The following is a 24,036-nucleotide window of genomic DNA, read 5'->3' as shown; positions in this document are numbered from 1 at the left end:
CATTTGGAGGAAGAACTCAAAGACCTCACAAGTCATTTGTAATTCTGTAATTCTCTATTTATCCATCACTTTTTTTCTACCTTGAGATGCACCTTCAATGAGTATTCTTCATAGATCATTTTTTAGTCTCCAAAGGAATGAAACCGCCTGCAGGGAACTAGCTCAAACTCTACTCAGGTACCCAAAAACCAACCAAGCTGATGTAATATGATTCATTGGGGAAATTCAAAATGCTTGTAAACATTCTCTAATTAAAGGTAATAAAAAGCCAAGCCAGGACTGCCTGGTGGCGCAGTGGTTAAGAATCCGCCTGCCAATGCAGGGGACACAGGTTTGCACCCTGGTCCGGGAAGATCCCACATGCCACAGAGCGACGGAGTCTGTGTGCCACAACTGCTGAGCCTGTGCTCTGGAGCCCGTGAGCCACAACTAGTGAGCCTGCATGCCACAACTACTGGAGCCCACGTGCCTAGAGCCCGTGCTCCGCAACAGGAGAAGCCACCGCAATGAGAAGCCAGCACACCGCAGCGAGGAGTGGCCCCCGCTAGCTGCAACTAGAGAAAACCCATACAACAAAGACCCAATGCAGCCAAAAATAAATAAATTAATTAAAAAAAAAAAATCCAAGCCAACTGTATGGGCATCATAAAGTGCTGAAGATGAGACCTCAGTATTTGAAAAATCAAATCAGTAATAAGCTGAATTTCGGGTTTTAAATCAAAACGTCAGAACTAAAATCATCCTTGTGGGACATCTATTTGACCTTATATCATGCCAGTTTCCCTCTAGACAGTCAATATCAGGGGTTGTCAAACTATGGTCTCTGGGGCAAACCTGACTCCCAGCCTGTTATGTATGGCCCATGAACTAAGATTGGTTTTTACATTTTAAAATAGTTACATAAGTACTTACATAATATCCTCAATTTTGCCTCTTGGACCACAAAGCCTGAAGTAACTACTATATGGTCCTTTAAGGAAAAGTGTGCCAACCCTGGGTGTGGACCATCTCTGACAAGTGGCTTCCAGTTCTTCTGAGCATTTCCACTCAGCCTGAACTCAGTGTTTGGTGCTGTAAATGAGTAGGTGGGAAATAAGTGGTGGGGAATAAAAAGACATGGGTTTGAATTTACCTATTAGCCATTTGATTTGGGGCAGATCTTCCATGTGCTTTCAATAATATGATTAATGAGGCCAACTTCTTAAGGTTATTGTGGAAATTAAATGAGTTAATATATGGATCGTGCCTGGAACAAAGGCAGTGTTCATTCCTCTTCCATACCCCTGGGGCAGCTTATTAAATCTTTAATTAGTGGCATTAGAACAATGTTGCTCTTTTGCTTAAAAATAAATCTCTCTCAATAAGTCAAGAATATAGTCATAAAATCTGACATTGTTTTGAGTGTGTGTGTTTTAAAACAAGACCTCCTTTTTACCACGAAAAGGCCTTGACTCCTAAAAGCCATGCTCTCAAAAGCCACTGTATTGTAAAAACACTAAGAAGGAAAATCACTTCCAGGGCCATCTGGTGAAACATGCTGCATCCAGCAAGTCATCTTCTAACACATCTGCACCAGAGATTTACTATCAGATTCTTAACGGCACCCCATGATCAAGGTTCTGTACTACATAAAATAATCTGTTTTACTATTTAATTATCCCTACAGGCTATTAGCTCTCCCTCAAAGAAGGCATCATGGTGTAAAGGGGTGAGTGCTGGATTTACTGTCAAAGCCCTACTATTGTCATTTTTGATGTATTCTCACTGAGGGAAAAATCCCTTCCCTCCTCCAAGTCAGTTTCTTAATTTATAAACTTGAAGATGACACCTGCCCTCACTGATGTGGCTTGTGACCACGACCATCACAGAGACGATCCTAACAACTTGGCCCAGAACCCAGTTCATTTACTTAAACCACTGGGATTTCTCTCCCAATCTCTCCCTGACATTTCCTAGTTTTACCTTTATTTAAACAAATCCAACCCTTTGTGTCAGCTTTGTTCCACTAAAGTGTCCACGAGGGTGACTTCATACTTGCCCTCCTTGACTGAGATCAGTGGCAGTTCTAGACTTTTTATTTAGGAAGGCCTTGGGGTTTGAACGGAAGGACTGGGGCACTTTTTGTAGCTCTTCCATAGGAAGCATATATATATATATATATATTTTTTTTTTTTGCTTAGAATGTAAGTTTACCTGTGGTGGCCAAGACTCAGAAACCAATGAAAGTAATACGGGAACAAAAGACCCCTCTCAAGTTTCCCTTTGGATATCATCTCTGACTTCGAAAGGATAGACTAAGTGACCTTTCCAAGACCCTTCTGGTCCTCTGATTCTATCATCATGGGCAGACATAGTTATTAATGGCCTTCTAGGAAGAAGGACAGGGTAATTTCTAAGACCCCTTAAGCCTTTAGCCCTGAAATATAGCCTATAGGGCCCTCAAGGGGAATATTAACTTAGAGGCTCATCACTTCTGTGTATTCACAGCCATATGCTTTATGGAAAAAAGGTGGCGGTCAGGGGGGTGGGGAGGAAGCTTGATGTGCTGATTAGATTTAGTGTTTATGTTTCCCTTGCTGTAGCTGTTTACTGATAATTATTTTGGTTACTTGGGAAACAAATCTTATAATCCTAGGCAGGCAAAGACAGATGCAGATGGCTGTAAATTACATGCAATAGGATCAGAATATGGCTCATGAATTTTAGCCTCTCACCACCACGTAATCAGTGCTGAATTGGTTAGGTTACAGCACAACCCCTGGGGAGAAAGAGAGTTGAAAACGCTGAAACTTAAAAGGCGCAGGAAGAACATTACAAAGGCTCTTTCTATGAGGAGGGAAAGCACATACACCATAACCAAAATAACAGCAATAACTAATCCAGGATTAGAAAGCTGTCTCAAGATCATTGCCAGCCAGCTTGGAAAATCATGTTCCAGTGTCTCTCCGATGACTTCAAACATCCTATTTTTGCCACTGAAAAAAAAAAGGAGAGAAGTTCATTTAAAACAGATGTAAAAACCATGTTTATAGCAAGATGTAAAAACTATGTTTATAGCAAGAAAACTAGAAATTTTTCTCAAACATTGCCTAAGTACTCTTTCAGGTTAGAAATCTGATGTTTAGCTACAACTCCTGACACTTTGGCCTCATACTGTCAACAAATGGATAAGATATGAGAAATGTTATGCCAACACAAACACATAGTCAAAGCAGTTAGGAAATTAACCACAGCATTAGGAGAAGATTTAAAAAAAATTTTTTTTTGGAGTATAGTTGATTTACAGTGTTGTGTTCGCTTCAGGTGTACTGCAAAGTGAATCGGTTATATATATATAATCCACTCTTTTTAAGAATCCTTTCCCATAGAGGTCATTATGGAATATTGAGTAGAATTCCCTGTGCTATACAGTAAGTCCTTATTAGTTATCTATTTTATATATAGCAGTGTATATGTCAATCCCAATCTCCCAATTTATCCCTTCCCTCCAGGAGAAGATTTTTTAAAGCTATATTTCTAAGATTTGGGTTACTTGGGAACAAATATATTATATAAAATATAAATATACCTTATATATGTATGAAAATATATTTTATAAATAGCTTGTAAGTCTACTCCTCAGCAGCTGTTCTTATATGAGAATACTTTCTTTGGGCTGGACAAATAGTGTGCTCAATTTTTTTAATTAGCCTTGGAAATGAGCATAAGGAATAGCTTAATGGAATAAAATCCACAAATAATCTAATATCTCTTTCCATGTTATAGCTTCTATCTCATTTTCCACCAGACCTCTTTCATCTGAGCTATTAATAGGTAACTGCACTGAATGCTGAATCCTTTCTCTCTCAGTATTTCTTCTGGACGGGCCCTAATGAATACCAGCTAAGAACAGAAAATGGGAAGAGAAAGAAAACAAGCCTAAAAAGCAAAGGTCCTTAGTGAGTTTGTTCTCAGCCCCTATAAACTAGAGAAATGAGAGCAGGATGTCTGTCTTAACTTAGTATATAATATTCAGCATTATCAGGTAACACCCATCATGCCAAATTATTTTTTTCTGTATATACATATTGATTCTACTATGAAATGATATAATTTTCAGAGAAGATATTGCATTATTTATCAGCAATTTGTATGTATCATGAGAATAAAGGTTGGCATAACACTGAGTCAAATATTTTGGCTTCACTTTTGGTTTTTGACTTTTATACATTCTTAACTACTAATTGAACATGACCCACAAGTTCCAGATCAGATGTTTTTTCTCTCCAGTATCTTTTAATAGACTGAGAGTGACTTCAAGTATCTTGTCAGGAGTCACTGGACTACAGAGGTATAAATTTTGCTTCACAAATTATAGATCTACACACTAATTAGCAAGACCTATGATACATAGGGGGGATGAAGCTTACTGACAATTTAAGATTATATCAACCTATTGTACTAAGGTTTCTCATTCTTCATCCATTCTAGCTGACCATGCTTCATGACCATGACATACGGAATACAGCCAGCATGAGGAGACAGGCAAGGAGGATGAGAAAAAATGAGACAATCCACCCCACCTTCTCCAGCCTCTAGGGCTGTGTTTGATGAATGTCAGAATGAGGGAACTGGAATTTTACAAAATCATCCCTACCCACAAAGGTCTTCTTTGCATCCAGTGTATGAGAAATGTGAAGTTATTAGTATCACTGAGGATTCTTGGGTGCCTTTTCCAGGATAGGTCTCTTACCAGGAGTCCAGATCTTTTATTATACACAAACTATAGAAGCATCTACAAATCCTGGCACTCCCTTTTTCTGACAGGTGAACCAAAGTATGCATATTCCCAGAAGTCCTTTCCAGCCTGTTGCGAGTATACAGCCAAGTGAAATGTTACTGAAGTTAATCTATAGCTCTCTTGGGCATAGCTCTATCCACCCTAATTAGAATAGTCTATGTCTGTCTTTTCAGCCAGACCGAAAGGTCCACCTGGCCAGAATCAATGCCCAATGTACACCTACATCTCTTCTAGTGTTTAGTGCATGACAAACAGTCATTCTTCATTCATTAACTCAAATTACGGCCAACACTCTACTGTGTTTTGACTCACAGGGATGAAAATATTCTGTCCCTAAACTCTAGAAGTCAGCTACACTATTAAGAAAAATCAACACATCAAGTGAGTAATGTAATAGCAGTGTCACAATATAACATAAACCTATACATGTTATATGATCTCAGTTATTTTAAAAATCTGCATAAGAAGAAAACCAAAATACAAAATGCCAAAAAAATGTTGAGAGTTGTTATTTCAGGTCTTTAGTTAGTGTTTATTTTCATGCGAAAATTTCTATAATTTCTGGTTTTTCTAGGGTAAACACATATTACCTTTGCAGTTAGATGAAAATACATGAAGTTATAATTACCATAATGTTAGTAGGGAGGTGTGTGAGAACCTAGAGAACTACAAATTGTCCAGAATTATTAGTGAGGGAGCTGGGGGAGAAACATCAAGTGTCAGGAAATGTGGTAGAGCAATTAGAAGAATTTTCTTCATCTGGACACCAAAGAAATAGTTTTTTAATTGTCAAACTGTTAAGGTAAATCCACTTAATAGCCTACTGGAATAATTTTCTGGAAAATTCACCCTCCCTAGCCAGTTCTTATGAAACCAGAACAAGCTAGACTATCTCATCAAATTGCTTTGCAGAATGGGTCTTCTAAGGTATTGTAGCCACCTTACCTGAAAACATACATGCACCTGGGAGAGCCTGGCCATTACTGTGCTGTCCCTATTAACCTACCTCAAATGCACGTTTACCAATTTGCTGCCCACCCAGGTGCCAAGTAGGGTCAGATACACTTCACTAGGCAGGCTGGTCAAACCACCTCAAACTCAGGGTCCAAAAGGATGGCAAGTCATGAGTCTCCTACTAATATATCCTTTCTCACCTCACTACCAAGGCAGAACAATGCTTAAAGCTTTAAAATCTAGAGAATAAACCAAGTATACATTCTTTTGCTCCAGGAACAACAGACTATCTAAATAGGACAGAGATACCCCTTTCCCAATACTCTACTGAAAATATTTAAATTTCCTTGATCTCAAAATAGTGATATACATGCTGCTCATGTGCCAAAGTTTGCCAATTAGGAAACAGTTGGTCAAAGTCAGATACTATGTGTTAGACACAGACTAAATTTTATTCATTAAAATCATAGTAACTCAGTGTGATTTAAAGAGAGGCAAAGGAGTTAGGATGCAAAAACCTAAAATTGTGCAGTCATTGTACGTGACTAGCTCAATGATATTTTTAATATTAATGGACCTTTGTTACCACCACCCAGCTCCATGTTGACCTTGTGGGGTTTCCCTGGCAGACAACTAAGTTCCTTTGATATGTTTTTCTGAGAAGGACCCACTTCCAATTAAAAAGTTAAAAGCACATCTAAAACTTATCCTGGATATTTAGTTGTGTGGGTAATTTGCAATTAACTAAAGTCTTTAGATGACTTGTCTCTTGAACTTTGTACCCTGAGCTTTATTAAGACCAATTGCTCTTTCAAAACTGTAGTTTCATATTTAGCCTCCAGATGTCACTGTCTGCATTATTTACTTCCCCCTACCTGGGTGGGGCGGGGGAACAGGACTTGTCAACTTCAGCTTCCTGAATATGTATGACAGAACTCCAGCTGTTTTTGCACAATCAGTAGGCTTAACATTTTCTTTCTTTATGTCCAGGAAAGCAGTAATAACAGACTATTATTAGAATGAAAATGCTTCTTTTATACTTAAGTCTGTGGGCAAAGAATATTTTGACTTTAATTTAATAACTTGGGCCTGACAGCATGAAGGAGAAATTATACATGTCCACTATTGCATCATGCTTGTCATTCACATGGCTTTTTGTATTCACATTTTCCCACTGAAAAGTAGAAATAACTCAAATGCATGCTGATCAGTGACTCAACATGTAGAGATTCTTGGGCGGACTTGTGGTAGAATGAAATCTCAATCCTCCAGATCTGGAAACTTTGCTTTCTTGGTAAGTGTCACAGGGAACGCTGTCATAGAGAACTGTAGAAAAGTATATTTCTAAGTTGGATCAAAGAGCCTTCTTGACTCTTTATTACTGACTTGTGTGATTTATTCTTGTTATTTGAGGAGAATATACACGAGGAACATCCTTAATTTTTTTCCTAGCATGTAGATTTGGATTATAAATTATGTGACCCTCTTTATATTCATTATTAGCTAATAATGATCCCATTTCCTAGGTAGCTTGTGGAGTCATCTTTCTTTTTTCCTCCCTCCCTCCCTCCCTTCCTTCCTCTTTTATATTTTCAATTAGGTGGTTCATGTGAAAAGTAACAATAGCTTCCAATGTCTGAATGAGATGACTTAGCATCAGGAAAATGTTCATATTCAGACTAGTGTAATCAAACCTTGCTCTTCGCTAACTCCTTATACAGAAAGAGCTCAGATTCAGTGTACATATTTCACACGGACAGAACCTGGAGCAGTTATTTTCCCTTTTATGATTGCTAAGTGAGAAAACATCAATAGATGGATCTTGTTTAAGAATTTCCATGTCACATAATGAGCCTGAATATCTAAAAGAGCTCAATTCCTACAGACCAAAATGTCACTGTTTGGGGGAAAAAAAAATAGCTTATACGACGAGTGACCATTCCCATCTCCACCCCTGAAAGAAAACTTTGCCCAAAAGAAATTACAAAGGCAAGAACCTGAAGGGGCCACAGTCGAAAGATGGTGGGAGGGACACGATCATGTACAGGACGGGCATGGTGGACAGGAAGAGGATGAGCAACAGCATCCCCAGATAGAAGTTATTCGATCTGGAAGCTTTGAAGACCCTCGCCTCAGGAACGTTGCAACACATCACAGCCCAGCCCTGGAAGTACATGGATGTGTGGAGACGAAGGATATTGATGCCTGGGAGGCTGGGAGCGAAGAAGGAGCCCATCCTGGAAAGAAAAACAGAGCTCTGCTCACCATGGAGCTTCACTCCCCAACAAAGTCACACAGTCCGTATTTATTTTACATCATGCTTATTTGCCAAAGGCAGAAAATGTGTTTGCCGCTTTCAATCACGTAAACCCTTCATGTTAATAAACTTAACTAATTCTATTTCCATCTCCTGTACACATTTTACCATCTTCCCCATTATTGCAGATATTGTGTACTGAAGTCTTTCACAGAAACTCTGCTGGTCGCTAACTATATCCACTTATCATTAGTAACTTTAAACTACAACAGACCAAACAGTATATTACATTTGTTCTACTTCTCTCTTCTACTTGTAAAAAAAATTTACTTTCCCCTAATATTCATATCATTAATATATCTAAAAATTTCGCTTTAAAAAAAACTTTCCCCCCAAATTTTAAAAATTAAAAAATTAGCTTTTTTTATAATTAACCCTTAAAATCACCCATTATATTCAAATAAACTGCATATGTGCATTAATTATTTTGTCATAGCTAATTAATTTTTACTTAATGAAAGAGAAAATGTTAAAGTAAGTTTTTCTGATGTTATTTTCTATTTGTGGCTGTTATGGTATTTTAGAGCCAATGGGAATTATGTATTTGTGCCTCACAAGATACTATGTTTTGTTGATATTCCATTGTAAGCTTTATGTGTTTATGAAATGAAAATTTGACACATCCATTTAATTTAGTTTATCTGTTTACTTTCTTATTTTAGCTTGTCCAGGAAATCCACTGGTCTGTACATGAGATTTTTAAAAAGTATTTTCAAATGTCACTTTTAAACAGGAACCATTTGGGTGAGGTCACTCTTACTTGATGGCTTCAGTGGTTATTATTTCAACAAAATAAATTTCAGTTTTCTTTGATGAGAAAATCCATCAGCACCATAATGGCAATTTATTAATCCGAAACTCAAAAGAGGATACATGTACACTTATTTCAGAAGTATAAGCAGAATCCTACCTTTTAAACTGTCCCAAATATAATAAAACCTTCAGCAATTCTAGTTAGGGTTTGCATGTTATATTTCCTGGTTATGTAGAATAATTTTTTAAATCAATCCAATGTAAATTTGGTATATTATGGAGGGCGGGGGGTTGAGTTAGATGAAGAAGTTAGTTTTGGCTATAATTGAACTTGTGCAATCCAACATTAAACCATTTCATTGAAAAGTGCTAATCTGCTACAGTTTGTGCTGTGTTGTTGATAGGTTTCCATACAACAGATCTGAAAAACATTTAACATACGGAACTGACCATAGATTTTGTAGAAAGTTAAACTATTAAAAAAATGGTATGTACTTTGGGTGATGATGATTTGTCCATGTAGGTTCATCAGTGACAACAAATGTACAGCGTGGTAGAAGATGTCAACAGTGGGAAAGGCTGTGCGTGGGTGGGGACTGGGGGTATATGGGAACTCTGTACTTTCCACTCAATTTTGCTGCGAACCTGTAACTTCTCTAAGATATAAAGTTCATTAGTTTTTTTTTAAATGAGGGTAAACTTTGGAACAATACTGTGTATCTTGGTTACAGGATAGCAAGAGAGAATCTGGAACCCCAGAAACATGAGCAAGTAAGTGAGTGACAGTCCCAGCTGAGGGGTCAGAATTACAAAGCACTAGATTATATTCCCAAATGCCAACGTCTGTAATGTAACATGCTTGCAGATGATTGTGCTTGCCCCCTTCTAAAAGTCAGGCTTGGCCATGTGATTTGTTTTGGCCAGTAAAACAGAGATAAAAATGAAGTGTCTCACTACGGGATGGAAACTTTAATAGCGCTGTAGGGTTTTTTGTTCTCTTCTCTCTCTGCTCTGACCAGTGATGTTCCAGATGGATCCTATTCTATCACAGTCTATGACTCCACAGTGAGAGTAACTAACATGAGCACAGTCCTTTACCAACTCACATTGGACACATGGAGTAAATAAGAAATAAACTTTTCCTTTTCTAAGCCACTGAGATTTGGGGGTTTGTATTTAATTGCTGCACAACCTAGTCTATCCTAAGATACAGTTTTGCCTAAAGCCACATATATGTGTAGCTATACATAGGCATGCGTTGTTTATCTGTATGCACACATATGGACACTCATATATGTAAGTGTATCTATAGATAAATAATTTCAGAATTTCAAAATAAATATCACATAGGCATTTTGAACAAATGACTCAAGAACATTACCCTAGAAAAAGAGATCCCGGCACAGTGATATCTGAATCTTAAAGCTCATTCTTTCTTTGCCCGTGACTCACTAATCAGCTCAGCTCACTAAGTGCCTTAGCCAGACCTGATCCCGTCATCTGTCAGTTGAAGATCATTGTAATACCTTAGGCTTATAAAATGCTTTTCTTCCAAGAAGATCAAAGCAAATCAAAGCTTCTTTTATTTAGCTCTTCTTATTGTTCCAGTGACACGGTACGTGTCAGGTAAATTATTCACATTTGATCAAGTGAGAAAATGAGGTAGCAGAAAGTGACAAGACTGGCAGGGAGACACAGGAGACAGCACTGGAACAACGTCTAAACCTATCTTCTTTCTCACTGTGTGTGCTCTGCCTCAGCTACATCCTGCTCGGATAGAGTAGAGATATGATATGCTTTCATCATTTAAAAATATGATGACAAAACCTACGCTATTTTAAAAAGACGTGTATAATATAGTTTTACTGATCATATCAGCCAATTCATAAAAAAATGGATGTTACCTATAACTGTTTGACTTTAATAACATTGGTGTAAATAACCTTCATTACTCAGAAACTCCTAAAGCGGTTATTGAATGTCTCCAGTCACAAACCAATAAAATTGAACACAAAATCTCCATCCTCTTTTGATCATTTCTGTAGCAAATGGCCATACTTGGGCATCAGATCCTTATGCCTCATAAAATAGTGGATTACATGTGTGAGTACAAGGGAGCCTTCTAAACCTAGACTACACACTCCCCACACCACATCCCTACCCTGTCACCAACTTCCTGGCAGTTAGGAAAAGACCATTTGTACAAAGGGTTGACCTGAAGGGGAATAATAGTTATTCAATATTTTGCTTCTAGAACTCTGGGAAGTGTGTGAACATCTTAGTACACTCAAAAAACACAATCACTTTCTAAAGTCCTCTTCAAACTAACCGGAAGCAATATTTGACCAATATCTGAAGGTTGAATACATAGAAAGTGATAGTGTAATGATACTGCGAAGATTTTGATGATGGGTCTGCCCATGAGAAAACTGGAGAAGATTGTTTAGATATTTAAGAATTTCAATATGAACAACAGTGGACTAAATAGGTGCAAAATTACAAGTGAAACAAATCAGGACACAATTATAAGAGCTTTGCTGACAATGAAAACAAATTTCTAGGCCAATCTGTTGTCTTCACTATGAAAGAACAAGAAACAGACTTGCAGCATATGTCTACACAAATGGCGCCACGCCAGGCCTGAGGGATTTACGACACTCTGCATAAGAGCCAGGGAGTTTTAAAACTGATATAAGGCAGTGGTTTCTCATTACTCCAATAGCACCGTTAGCCATTTTCTGCCATGACAGCAGAATCCCCTACAGGAAACGAAAGATCTGGAAGCTGAGCCCTTTGCTATCTCTGGTGATAGTCACATGTTGAGCCACCTTGACTTTCCTCCCTGCTTGGAGAAGAAAGGATGCATTTCACTCCTTAATGACTCTCTGGACATATAAGCCGTAACCTGTAAAATTTAGAAAGCAAGGGAACAGGAATCACGTTTTTAAACATACCTGACAATGGAGAGGAGGATCTTTTCATAGTCTTCTCTTCAGATTGATTGACCTAGTGAGGCACAGAAATCTGACAGGCCCCAAGGCAGGATGATGAGGCCCTTGACTGTGGTCTTTATATTACTGAAGCAAGATCATTTTTACTTTTGCAGAGAGGTTTGCTCTCACAAAGGTTTAACAATTCAGACTAGCTATGGTTGAAGGAGTTGAGTAATAGATGAAGCTTGCACAAAAACTGACCCCAGTAACTAGTACTTGCACCTAGGACAATGGTGTGATTGGCACAATATTAGATCTGTGTCAATGGGATAAAGAAGCTCAGTTGTAACTGCTTGTGGGTTGGGGTGTTCTTAGTTAAGAGTGACAGATTTTCAAGACACACGGTCCACAGATGAATCTCCTGCTATGATTCCATTTTTAAAGTCAAAAATGGTTTCTACTGTATCAACTCATCTTAACCTGTCAAAGTTTACAGTGAAAATGCTTTCATTTAATAAAAGATATAACAATCCTTTGTAAATTAAAAGAAATAATTCCGATGTGCAAGTGACCCCATGAAACAAATTACTAAATAAAGATCATATTTCTAAGTAAACCTTCCTAAAACATGTATTTCATCTCTATAAACTACTGGATTTGGTAAGCTAATAGTTTTTAAAGTAGCTATAAATTCCATTTAAAACATATTCAATAGTGACTGCAAATAAAATAAGTTTCTTGGAAAGACCTTACACTAATTTCTTTCATTCTTAACATGGGGTAATGGGATCATTAATGTTTCACTGTCAGATCCTAGTATCACAGGATATGAAATTATAAAAAGCCTTCAAATAATCTAGAAACCAGAACCTAGACTCCCAGTATTTGATGAAGGAGTGCTCTGCAAAACAGGCAGATGCCTTTTAGAATTAAGATTTAAAATATGGGGAAAAAAAGTAAACTCTTCACAACCATTCACTTTGCAAAAAGACAAATGTTGAGTTAGATACAGACTGTGGACTTCTCTAACACCAGGCTACAGTGCTTCATGCAAAAATGATCTTGGAGGCTTTCTTCAAGTGATAAACTGTCCACAGCTGGCTTACCAGATCATTCCTTGATTGAAGATCAGAGCGAGGACATTGCCACTGATGTCAAATTCGGTGTATGAAGGCTAGAGGAGACATTCACTGTATTAGCATCTCAAATGGCAAAAACTGAAAGGCAAGTGTTTCATATTTCTATATAGGTATGGCTAGACTTGCAACTACTTTCTTGCAGCAGCAGAATAATCAATACAATAAATAATTAGCAATAAAATAATAAGGCATCCTTTTTAACACAGTAAGACATTTTAAAATTCTGTCATTCGATGCTGTGGAAGTGTGATGAGACATACGCTCTCATATACTGCTGGTGAAAGTAAAACTTGGAGTAAACCTTTAGAAAACAATTTGACAACACATATGAAAAGTTTTAAAAACTTCATCCTCTTTGACCCTGTAAATTTACTTCTAGAAATTGGTTTTAACAAAATAATCCTAAATGCTAACAAATTTTAAGAAGCAGAGATGAAACCATCTAAATGTCCAACACTGGTTAAGTAAACACAGTTTAACTATGCTATGATATATATTGCAGCTAATTACAATCACCGTTGGAAGGATATTTATATAACCAAGAGAAAACTATGCTCTAATGTTAAACAAAAAATATGTAAACTTATACATTATTTTTTCTACTCAATATGAAACTATGCATAAAGAAAAAACTTAAAAGTGATCAGCAAAATTAATAGTTGTTATATGTGGGTGATGGATTATGCTTTTATTTTCTTCTTTAAGTTTTGCGTATTTAAAATACTTTTATAAAAAAATGTGAATTTATTTTACAATAAAAAATATAGAGGGGCTTCCCTGGTGGCGCAGTGGTTGAGAGTCTGCCTGCCGATGCAGGGGACACGGGTTCGTGCCCCGGTCTGGGAAGATCCCACATGCCGCGGAGCGGCTGGGCCCGTAAGCCATGGCCGCTGAGCCTGTGCGTCCGGAGCCTGTGCTCCGCAACGGGAGAGGCCACAACAGTGAGAGGCCCGCGTACCACAAAAAAAAAAAAAAAAAAAAGAGAGAGAGAGCAATACAATGAAAGTTTAAGAAGTTATTCAACTCATTGTCCAGTGTTCACTCCTAAATGATACCATCCTACTCAGGGCAGCAGCACCAGGCTGTTCTTTGTACACAGGGGACACCAGTTGGAACTGAGGTGGGCATCTGTCCTAGGAGGACCCATCCAAAGGCTTCCTGGTGACACATTAGGCATCTTAGAAAGAAAGCTCTGTCAATGGAGTAATGATAATTAGCAAAGACAATAAAGCTGGCTCCTATTTAATTTGAGATAGAGAATAATCAATCAGGAAATTGACTAACTGGTAACAAGAGAAAAAGCAAACAGCAAAAAATATAAAGTGAGAGGACCACAAAGAGAGAGTAATAGAGTGGCAGGACCTGATTACTGCCCCAGATCCTGACACCTGCAGGTGTGGCTTCAGACCACATGTATCCTCATAATAACTCCCTCCCTAGCACACATATATACGCACAGCACGATGCTCATGTGCACACACACACATACAAAATCAAACAACCTGAGAGTGTCTCAGTTTTTCTTAAACCCAAGCACCCAAAAATATATTTGTAAGAAGATAAAATAGGTCTCTGATTTGGAGCCCCAACAAATCTTTCACAATTTTTGAACACTCTGCCTCAAGAATTCTTGAATCCAGGCGTCAAATTCATCACTTCCCAAAAGGCAACAGTACTCTCCTAGTTAACTGAAAGGTATGCGCGATGTGCCTTGTAACAGATTCAGGTAGTAGATGCCAAGTCTGACATAACAAGAATGGTTAAATAGCAAGATATAATAATAATAAGATGATACATAATGAAAAAATAAATAACCCTATATAAGGAAGACAAAGATGACAGATGATTTCAACAAAAATTCACTCAAGATACTACTAAAGTATATACAAAGTGTTTCACTTAGTTTGCAGATCATCAAGAAGCTTAATGTTCTTAAGATGCAAAGAGGTTAGGTTGACAGTTTTTGTTCTAAAATCAACAATGAAAAAAGTGTGGTTTTCATGGAAAACGAAGAAAATGAATTGCTTCTAATCTGGAGAAACGTTAGCTCTGAGTCTTTCTCTTTCCCCAGGAGCACTTTGCTCTGGATCAACTCCCCTTTTCTCCTGGAGCCCTGTGAGATCACAGAACACATGTGACAAATGCTCAGTCGGTGGTCTGCACCATCTGTGGCCTTGGAACAGCTCTTCTCTGTGTCCGTTTAAGAATCAAACCTTCAACCTTGGCCTCTTTAGAAGAGTGTCAGATTTAGCCCACCAAACTAAGGAAAATGAAAAAAATTCAAACTTTTAGAAGTACATTTCTTTTATTCTCACAAGCATACAAACCTCTTAAAGGCCATTTGAGATGAGATATTTTTATAACCAGGTGACCAGAAAAGCACAAAGGACACACTAGGAACCCTTGGTTTCATACTGTGTGTGCAGCAGGGGCAGCTGGAGGAATAAAATCTTTGATGCATAAATTGATTGACCGGATGCAGAGAAAGGGTACCTCCACACTCCCTACTGTGACAAGTGGTTTTGTGATACAGACACTCGTCTGGGATTCAGACTCCAGTATGAGACTTTGCCCTGCCATTTGCTCGCCGAGTGAGCCGAGCCAGTCACTAATCAATTCAGGCCTCAGTTTCCTCACAGATAAACTAACGAAATGAACTAGATCAGGGGTTGGTGCATTATGACGCATGAGCCAAATCTGGACCACCATCAATTTTTGTAAATAAAGTTTTTTTTAGAATATAGCTACATTCATTCATTTCTGTATTGTCTATTGCTGTCTGGGATGAAAACAGGAATGTCATAGTTACAACAGAGACCATATGGCCTGATGCAAGGGAAATCACTTGTTTTCCTCTATGATTACACTCTACTCATGATACTTCTGACACAGATGTATAGGTTCTTCCCCCAAACCAAGCATTTCCCCAACTTTCTGTGGATACCATCTCGATGTCCTACAATTTAACTCAATTCTGACAGTAACTGTCCAGAGTTGGCACACATCCCACAGGTTAAGGTCTTGGTGCCACAAGACTGCCCCACACTTTAGATGAAAGCCTCACACGTTAATTGAAAGCTCAGGTTGTCACCTATGCTGGCTGATGGGCTGTAAACTGGAGATTCTCACGACTCCCTCCTTAGCTTTGATCATTTGCTAGAGTAGCTCACAGATCTCAGGAAAACAGTTTGTTTACTAGATTACTGGTTGATTATAAAAGGATACAACTCAGGAACAGCCAGATGGAAGAGGTGCATAGGGCAAAGTACGAGGGAAAGGGTACAGAGTTTCCTTGCCTTCTCCACGTGCACCCTCTTTCTGGCACCTCAATGTGTTCAGCAACATGGAAGTTCTCCAAACCCCAGGGTTCAGAGATTCTTATGGAGACTTCATCACAGGGACAAAATCATTAACTCAGTCTCCAGCCTCTCTCCCCTCCCTGGAGGATGGGCGGATGAGGCTGAAATTTCCGAGTTTCTAATTATGGTCAGGTCTTTCTGCTGACCAGCCCCCAAACTGAAGCTATCCAAGAGCCCACCAAGAGCTGCCTCATTGGAAAAAATAATGCTCCTATCACCCACAATATTCCAAGGAATTTAGGAACTCTGCATCAAGAGCCAGGGTTAAAGACCAAATATAAGAACAAAAGATGTTCCTAGCACCATCACTGCTTTGTAAATTAGAAAAATTTTAGGCGCTCCAGCCGGGAATTGGAATGAAGACCAAAATATATATTTCTCACTACACCACAATAACATACTTGCAGAAGTGAAAATACTTATTGTGCAATCTTTTACAGAGAAAGTTTGCCTACTTCTGAACTAGATAATTTCTAAGATCCCTTTCTAATCTAAAATCTGTAATTGGTTGACTCAGTTATTAAAGAATTGCTTCTTGGGACTTCCGTGGTGGTGCTCCCAATGCAGGGGGCCTGGGTTTACCCCTGGTCAGGGAACTAGATCCCACATGCGTGCTGTCACTAAGAGTTCACATGCCACAACTAAGGAGCCCTCGAGCTGCAACTAAGCAGCCCACGTTCTGCAACTAAGGAGCTGGTGAGCCACAACTAAGGAGCCCGTGAGTCGTAACTAAGGAGCCCGCCTGCCACAACTAAGACCCAGCGCAACCAAATAAATAAATGTTAAAAAAAAATTGCTTCTCTCTAAACACCTTAAAAATGGAATTTATACTCCATTCATTAAACTCAGAAAATCCCACTCTAAAAACGAAACCAATGAAAGAAAGCAAACACACACACACGCACACACACACACACACACACACACACGCACACACACAGGGTATGAAATTCAAGGCTCATTCTTTTAGAGGTGGATTTTTAAAAATATGAGATCATACTATAGTTTCTTTTTTTTTTTAAAGCCAATACACTAATAATATGAGTGTAAATCAATTTGCAAAGTGTTGCCTCTAAAATATAAAAAGCTTAAAGGTAAATGATGCTTGAGAAAAAACAGGTTTTCTCGTAACCCGAGTTAACAAAATGATTCAAATGGAGTAAGTGCAATAGAGTCCCTAAGGGCTGCTGATCCATAATAAGATTTTTAGGGGCCAGCAACAGAGAAGCCAATCTGGATTTGGGTTGGGGTCCGTAATAGTCAAGGAACTAGAAATTTTCTTGCTTTATTTTTAGACCTTTGTTTGTGGTGGGCTAGAGTCAGTTATCTACCCAGAAGGAAAACATATGGTACTCACTGGACGAAAAAGCCTGAGAAAACCCATCCTCTCCCTGCAAGTTTAATTATTTGGGGCAAACCATCAACCTCTGGATATTGTGAAATGCAATTCAGGATCTCAGAGATAATTCTGTCATTGCAATGACCTGCCTGACTTTCATCACACAAATCTCATTTCCCACAGCTGGAATCACACTGCTTAGAGCTGCAGGCTGGCCTGGCCTGTGGCACTGGGGCAATGGCACTCAAGGGTGGTCCCCAGACCAGAAGCAGCATCAACATCTGGGAACTTTTTAGTAAAGTAAATTCTCAGGCCCTGCCCCAGATCTACTGAATCAGAAACCTGTGTTTTCATGTGCCTTCAGAGCATTCTGATATATGCTCAAATTAGTGAACTACTAACCTAGAACAAATCCAACCCTCGTCTACTAGGTTGATTCAGCACCTCAGGGCTTTGCACTATAACCCTAGTTGCCTGCAGATAGACTCCGTCCAGTCCAGCCTATTCTGTCCCTTTGCCCATGTTCTCACACCTTTGTTGGATACCCATGACTTCTTACTGACTCTTTATCATTCAATCTTCCTGGACTGCTAAATAGTATCTCATTCCCAGAAAGGGAATATCAGTTTATTTCCTAATTCTATATCCCAGCCCCTCTTGCTAATTCCATTCTACAGCAAGAAACCTGTCTAAGCATTTGACTTACAAATGCTATGGATTGGCTCATGAATTAGTCATGCTTTGGCAGAGTCCTTGAAATTTCTAGGGGTAAGCATTACAGTGAAAATTCAATATGATGGAAATCTGGTTGACGGCTTTGAAGTCAATCAGATGTGGATTTCAGTTCTACCTCCACCACTGACCAGTTATATGTCTTTCAGCAAATTATTAAAAATCTCTAAACCTCAGTTTACTGTAAAGTAGAAAAATATTATCTACCTCATAGCGTTGCTGGTATGGTTACACAGAATAATATATGTAAAGCATTTTGTAGATGTTCTAACACATGGCAAGCTCTACATAAAAATATAATACAGTATAATATGATTAGTAATATACTCTGATGGTCTGTGAATCATATGCCTCTTATTTATGGGTAACCTTGCACTCCATCAGATCTCAGGAAAATCTCCCATATTTTCCATTCACATAAATTCAACAAGGAGCACCTTAAAATGTAACTTTAAACAAGGTTTAACCAAGCTGAGGTTTTAATTAGATTGAACATACTCTTACCCGATGCCATGTATTCAGTCCATTTCTTCCTGGATACTATTTACCTACTTCATTGACAAATGGCAAGGATGGTGTCAACATAAATTAAAGTGAGAGTTAAAGGCATTCTGTGTTGAACTATTGCAGAAAACCCAGAGTTTACAAGAGGACTGAGGGCGGTTTTGCTGAATCAGGGTGGTTAAAATCCTTTCTGGGAGCAAACCTTTCCACTCCCATGAGTCAGTGAACTCTTTAGAAACACTGAGAACTACCTGCTATGCTCAGAGAAGTCTTAGGAAAGATTAACTTACATTACATGGTCTAACAGTCTGCTCCTAGCCAGTAATTTTCCCACCTCAATTCATCTTCATAGGTTTGTTGTGGTAATACTTTGGCCACGAATTTATAACTGGAAAATATACAGAGTCACTTTTAACCCCATTTACTCAGATATAACCAGTGTATAATTCAGTATATTTAACATAATGGCTTTTCCAGAAGGATATTTCACTGTCCTTATTTATTCACTGGCTATATACTTAGGCAACTCCAATTCAGACTCTTAATTTTTTATATGTAAAATAAAAGCATTATGACTGATTTTGTCAAAACTCCACCTAACCTTAATATTCAGTGAATCTCTGAATCTAATGCTGGAGTCTGCAGAGTTTAGACTTTATAGAGGTTAATATTGTTATAAAAGTGAATGAACTTTTTCAAAAATATCTCCTCTATAACTGAGCAATTCAACCTAGAGAAATTTCTCATAAGGAAATAAGTTTTACATAAGATTATGATTTATCTATGGAGATATTTATCTACATGGCTATAAATAAATACGATCACAATGTTTAATATAATAATAAAACATTAGGTACAGTTAACTAACAACAAATAAAAAATAACTAGTTATTATGCATTCATATGTAGACTATCACACAGCCATTTAAAAATTATACAAGACCCGTTAATAACATAGAGAAAAGGTCACAGTTAGGTGAAGAAAAGCAAGTAACTAGTCAATAGGATACATGCCAATATATTTTTATAAAAATCTATAGTACTATATATAAATCTATAGTACTTGTTTATCTACATATAAATAAACACTAATACTCTACAATTCAATTAACTAAGTAATGTCGTGAGTGGTGGGATTACCTGTGATTTTTATTTCCATATTAAGCTTATATTGCCTTTTCCAGATTTTTAAACAATGAACTGGTATTATTTTTAAAGTTCAGAAAAAAAAATTCTTGTTTTTGGTGGCAGAAATGGACACATTTTTCTCTTTCATTCCTGAAAGGATTCTTAAAAGTATCTTCTCTGCCCATCTCAGGTTCTCTTTTGCTTCAATGACAGGTACTTTCTGGACTCATACTGGCAATTAGTAAGTCCAGAATATCAAAGAAACATTCTCATCGGCCTCTTATCCTCTAAAACATTTCCATTTTAGATTTCTGCATCTCTGCCTGCACCACCCATACTTTCCAGCTGCTGGGCCCTGCCTTCCATCAGTCCGTCCACTGAGAATTCTTTCTTCCATCTCAGTCTTTTGAAATTCTGATCCTCCTTCAAGACTTGGCTCAAATGTCTCTTACTCCATCCTGTCTTTGTATTTCTATTGATCTCTCCCACAGTGGTTTCTCCAATGTGCAATTACATTTCCTGCTCTGTGCTGACAACGGGAACTTGCAGGATTAAAGGGTAGCAAAGAGTGTGAGGAATCAGTGAATGAATGTTCCACCAGAAGAGGGCAGTAATTCCTCAGCTCCAGCCAATTTCTCCAGAGTGGGAATATGGGTCTAATGTTGTCAGGCCTTTCAATATGTCAAGAAAAACAAGAAATCCACATACATAAATTTTTTTTTTGGCTGTGTCAGCTCTTAGTTGCAGCATATGGGATCTTTCATTGCAGCACGTGGTCTCTTCATTGCTGCACGCGGGCTTCTCTCTAGTTGTGGCGTGCGGGTTTTCTCTCTCTAGTTGTGGTGCACAGGCTCCAGAGCGCGTGGGCTCTGTAGTTTGCGGCACACGGGCTCTCTTGTTGAGGCGTGTGAGCTCAGTAGTTGTGACATGCAGGCTTAGTTGCCCCGCGGCATGGGGGATCTTAGTTGCCTGACCAGGGGTCGGACCTGCATTCCCTGCATTGGAAGGCGGATTCTTTACCACTGGACCACCAGGTAAGTCCCAAGAAATCCATATTTTTTTGAAGTAAAACTCCAATCTTTAAAATATTAGCTCATAAAAACAAAAAAACAAACAAACACTGCAGACGAGAGAAAAAGATATCTGTCAGTTGAATCTAGCCTGCAGACCCACGTTTGCAACCTCTCCTTAGGCTTACAGCTTTTACATCTGTGTATCCTCTTGTCAGCAGGCACAGCGGTTTGCTCACAATGGTTTGTACCTAGCAGGCACACAGCTGTGTAAGCTATCCACCTGGTGGGTCAGTGATAATAAGATCCATATCAAAGGTCCATCATCCAACCTCAATGATTTAAAACTTGTTTTGCTGCTGAGCTTCTCTCTGATGAGCCTTCCAAAGGTAACATGGAAGCAAATTCACTCTGTCTGACCTAAAACAGAAACTTGTCTTTTTTCCTGTACTTTGTTCTAACCCAAGAGCACTGTCAGCACTCAATAAATAATAAATTACGGTCATATAATTACAGCTTTTATGCAACCAGGTCATGTTATATTGACTTCATATGTGAAGCAAAATTTTCTAGCACTTAAGAAGAAAGCAGTTAGGGATCAAAGGCAAACATAAGCCAAGTGATGGTCTAAGGAAGAAATGGCAATTTTTATGTCTGCTTCAGAAGAGCTGAATCAGGCAAGGAAAATAGAAATGAAACCAAGCCAGCTGAATACCTCATAGCAGGGAATGGGAAAGCAACGCAAGGGCATTCTGGATCTATAGCATTACCTCACCGTCGTCCACCAAACAGTATGACCTAACTGCTTCTGGCTCCTCCAAGAAACACTTTCAGTGAGGGAGACAGATGACCTAATAAAAGGTACAATCTCAAAGTCAGGTAGCCAGGTAGAGAATCTAGCCTGGAGCCTTGAAAACAGTTCTGAACGTAGGACTTGTCCAGAAACTAGACGGCATGAGACAGGAGGAAGACAAGCAGGGAAGGATATCCCTTCACTGGTGAGAAGAGAAACATCATTAGCTCAAGAATACTAGGGCAGAATTGATTCCAGGGCACATCCCTGGAAGCAGGCAGAGTTCTGTCAGTAGACGGCGTTGCCTTGATGGCGCTAGGATGTGGAGGTTCAACACTGAGTCAGCCAGTCCAGCCAGACAACATAATACCTGCCATGTGACAAGCACAGCTCTAAGCATGAGGTCAAGGCCTCTGTTTTCAGAAAGCTTTCATTACAACAGAGGGAGACAGATAATAAGCACGTTCAAAAAAGGAGATGTCAAACAGTTTTACAACGTATAAAGAAAAGAAAACTGCTGAAATAGAGAGTGCCTGATGGGCCACCTTGGATTGGAAGGTCAGAGGAAAGCTCAAAGGAGGTGACATATTAGGGGTGAGTCCTTAATGACAAGAATCAGCCCTGGCAAATTCTAGGAACCTGCACCCCTAGAGGGAAGAACAATTTGGGCAGATGCAAGGAGCATCTTGTGTTTGAGCATAAGAAAGACTCCCAGTGTTTGTGGACTTTACAAAGCAAGAGCGAAAGTGGTAGGAGATGAGCTCAGAGAGAAAAAAAGAAGCAGATCACACAGGGTATCGATGGCCTTGAACAGGGATTTGGAATTCATTCTAAATACTTAGAAGCCACTGGAAATACTTGAGCAAATGAGTATCAATAATCAACTCCTCAGGTCCTATTTCCCAAGATGACAGTTTCATTTGCCAAAGGCGGACAGAGAGATGTGTGCTTTGCTGCCGCCCTCAAACTTTGTTGGGGGACCTGGGGTTGAGCATAGTGGGGGGCTGGTGATGGAATCAACACCAGTGGGGCTCAGAGAAACCTGTGCTGTTGTTGTGGGGAAGGAAATCAACTTGCCGGAATTCTACTCCACCAGGTGCCAGAGCCCTGTCAGTACCCTGAGCCTTTCAGAGCCCCCAGCTTGTGTCTCTGCTGAGCTCTCATTAGACTGTGAGCTTTATGAAGCAAGCAGCGTGTTCACTGACTCCTTTCTCCCCCCAGCGTACTGCACAGTGATGCACTTGGTAAGTGTCCAGCAGTTGCTTAGTAGAATTCAAAGCAAACAGAAAATGTGCAGTTGATACTACTCATCTTGCCCTGCTTCTAGAAATGCCAGCAAGCTTCATGGGGAGGGAGCTGACTACGGGCCCAAGATTTATTGAGTTCACCATTTTAACAGATAGGTTGAAGTCCGCTGCTTTAGCCATCTGTAATTTTACTAGAATCTATTTTTGCTAGACTATTGTAAGCCATGAGACTCAAGTCTGACCCCCTTCTGAATTAAAGCTATACTCATTGGTCTTCATTTATTGACATCTAAAAGACAATCCCACCTCCTAAATTCTTCTTCTTGCATGGTATACGTAAATGACTAAGCACAAAGGAATAATTTGATAAGAGAAAAATGAATATCACACTTACATATCCATATTCCAAATCCCAGCACCAGCAGTAATTGCAAAACCTCACAAAACATGCTCGGAGAAAATCCCCAATGAGAATTGTGACGTAGGTAGTCAGAACATCAGAAACAGTCAGCCGCACAAATTCCTGTTGAGATATTATCTGTATTAAAAGGAGCATTTCTCCCTTCAAATGGTCCTAATGTTAACATCGAATTTGTCATGCTTTCTAAATAGTATTAACTTGAAAACTGCAACTAATGGTAAAGAAACTAGTTAGGCATATCTAGCAAGTAAAAAATGTTTCACCCCTATTTTATTAGTCTAAAAAGAATTATTTCCTGCTCCAAAACCACTGTATCAGAAGTCTTCCTACTGAGAAACTTTTATAAGCATGACATGAGAACACAAAACAGGAAAATAATGACAACACAGAAGTTTAAAACTTGAATCTGGCAAACAGCAGATAATAAAATAAATTTATTTATAAAATAAATTTTTTATTTATAAAATTAAAAGACAAGCTTGGAAAAAGTACTTGTGGCATATATGATGGAGAACTAGTTTTTCTAACACATTAAAAACTTTTACAAATCAGTACAACAATCGATGGGCAATTCAATAAGGAAAAGAATGGCAAATGGCACAAATAAGAAGAAAATACACAGTTAAT

General features: G+C 38.7%; 1 protein-coding gene across 3 annotated transcripts in view; it reads right to left on the bottom strand.

The window, feature by feature from the left end:
- Positions 1 to 24,036, bottom strand: part of TMC1 (transmembrane channel like 1) — a 385,896-nt gene that overhangs the window by 5,443 nt on the left and 356,417 nt on the right. For 2 of the 3 annotated variants that reach the window (XM_073806217.1, XM_073806218.1), the window contains 4 exons: positions 23,383 to 23,511; positions 12,844 to 12,911; positions 7,732 to 7,971; positions 2,852 to 2,975 (listed from right to left, as the gene is read on the bottom strand). In XM_073806217.1, coding sequence (XP_073662318.1) covers positions 2,852 to 2,975; positions 7,732 to 7,971; positions 12,844 to 12,911; positions 23,383 to 23,511 — 561 coding nt within the window. Of the gene's footprint in view, positions 1 to 2,849; positions 2,976 to 7,731; positions 7,972 to 12,843; positions 12,912 to 23,382; positions 23,512 to 24,036 lie in introns of all 3 variants that reach the window. The other variant, XM_073806219.1, reaches the window with a different exon arrangement.

The sequence above is a fragment of the Tursiops truncatus genome, chromosome 6, assembly GCF_011762595.2.
Source record: "Tursiops truncatus isolate mTurTru1 chromosome 6, mTurTru1.mat.Y, whole genome shotgun sequence".
NCBI lineage: Eukaryota > Metazoa > Chordata > Mammalia > Artiodactyla > Delphinidae > Tursiops > Tursiops truncatus.
This window is presented reverse-complemented; position numbering and strand designations above follow the sequence as displayed.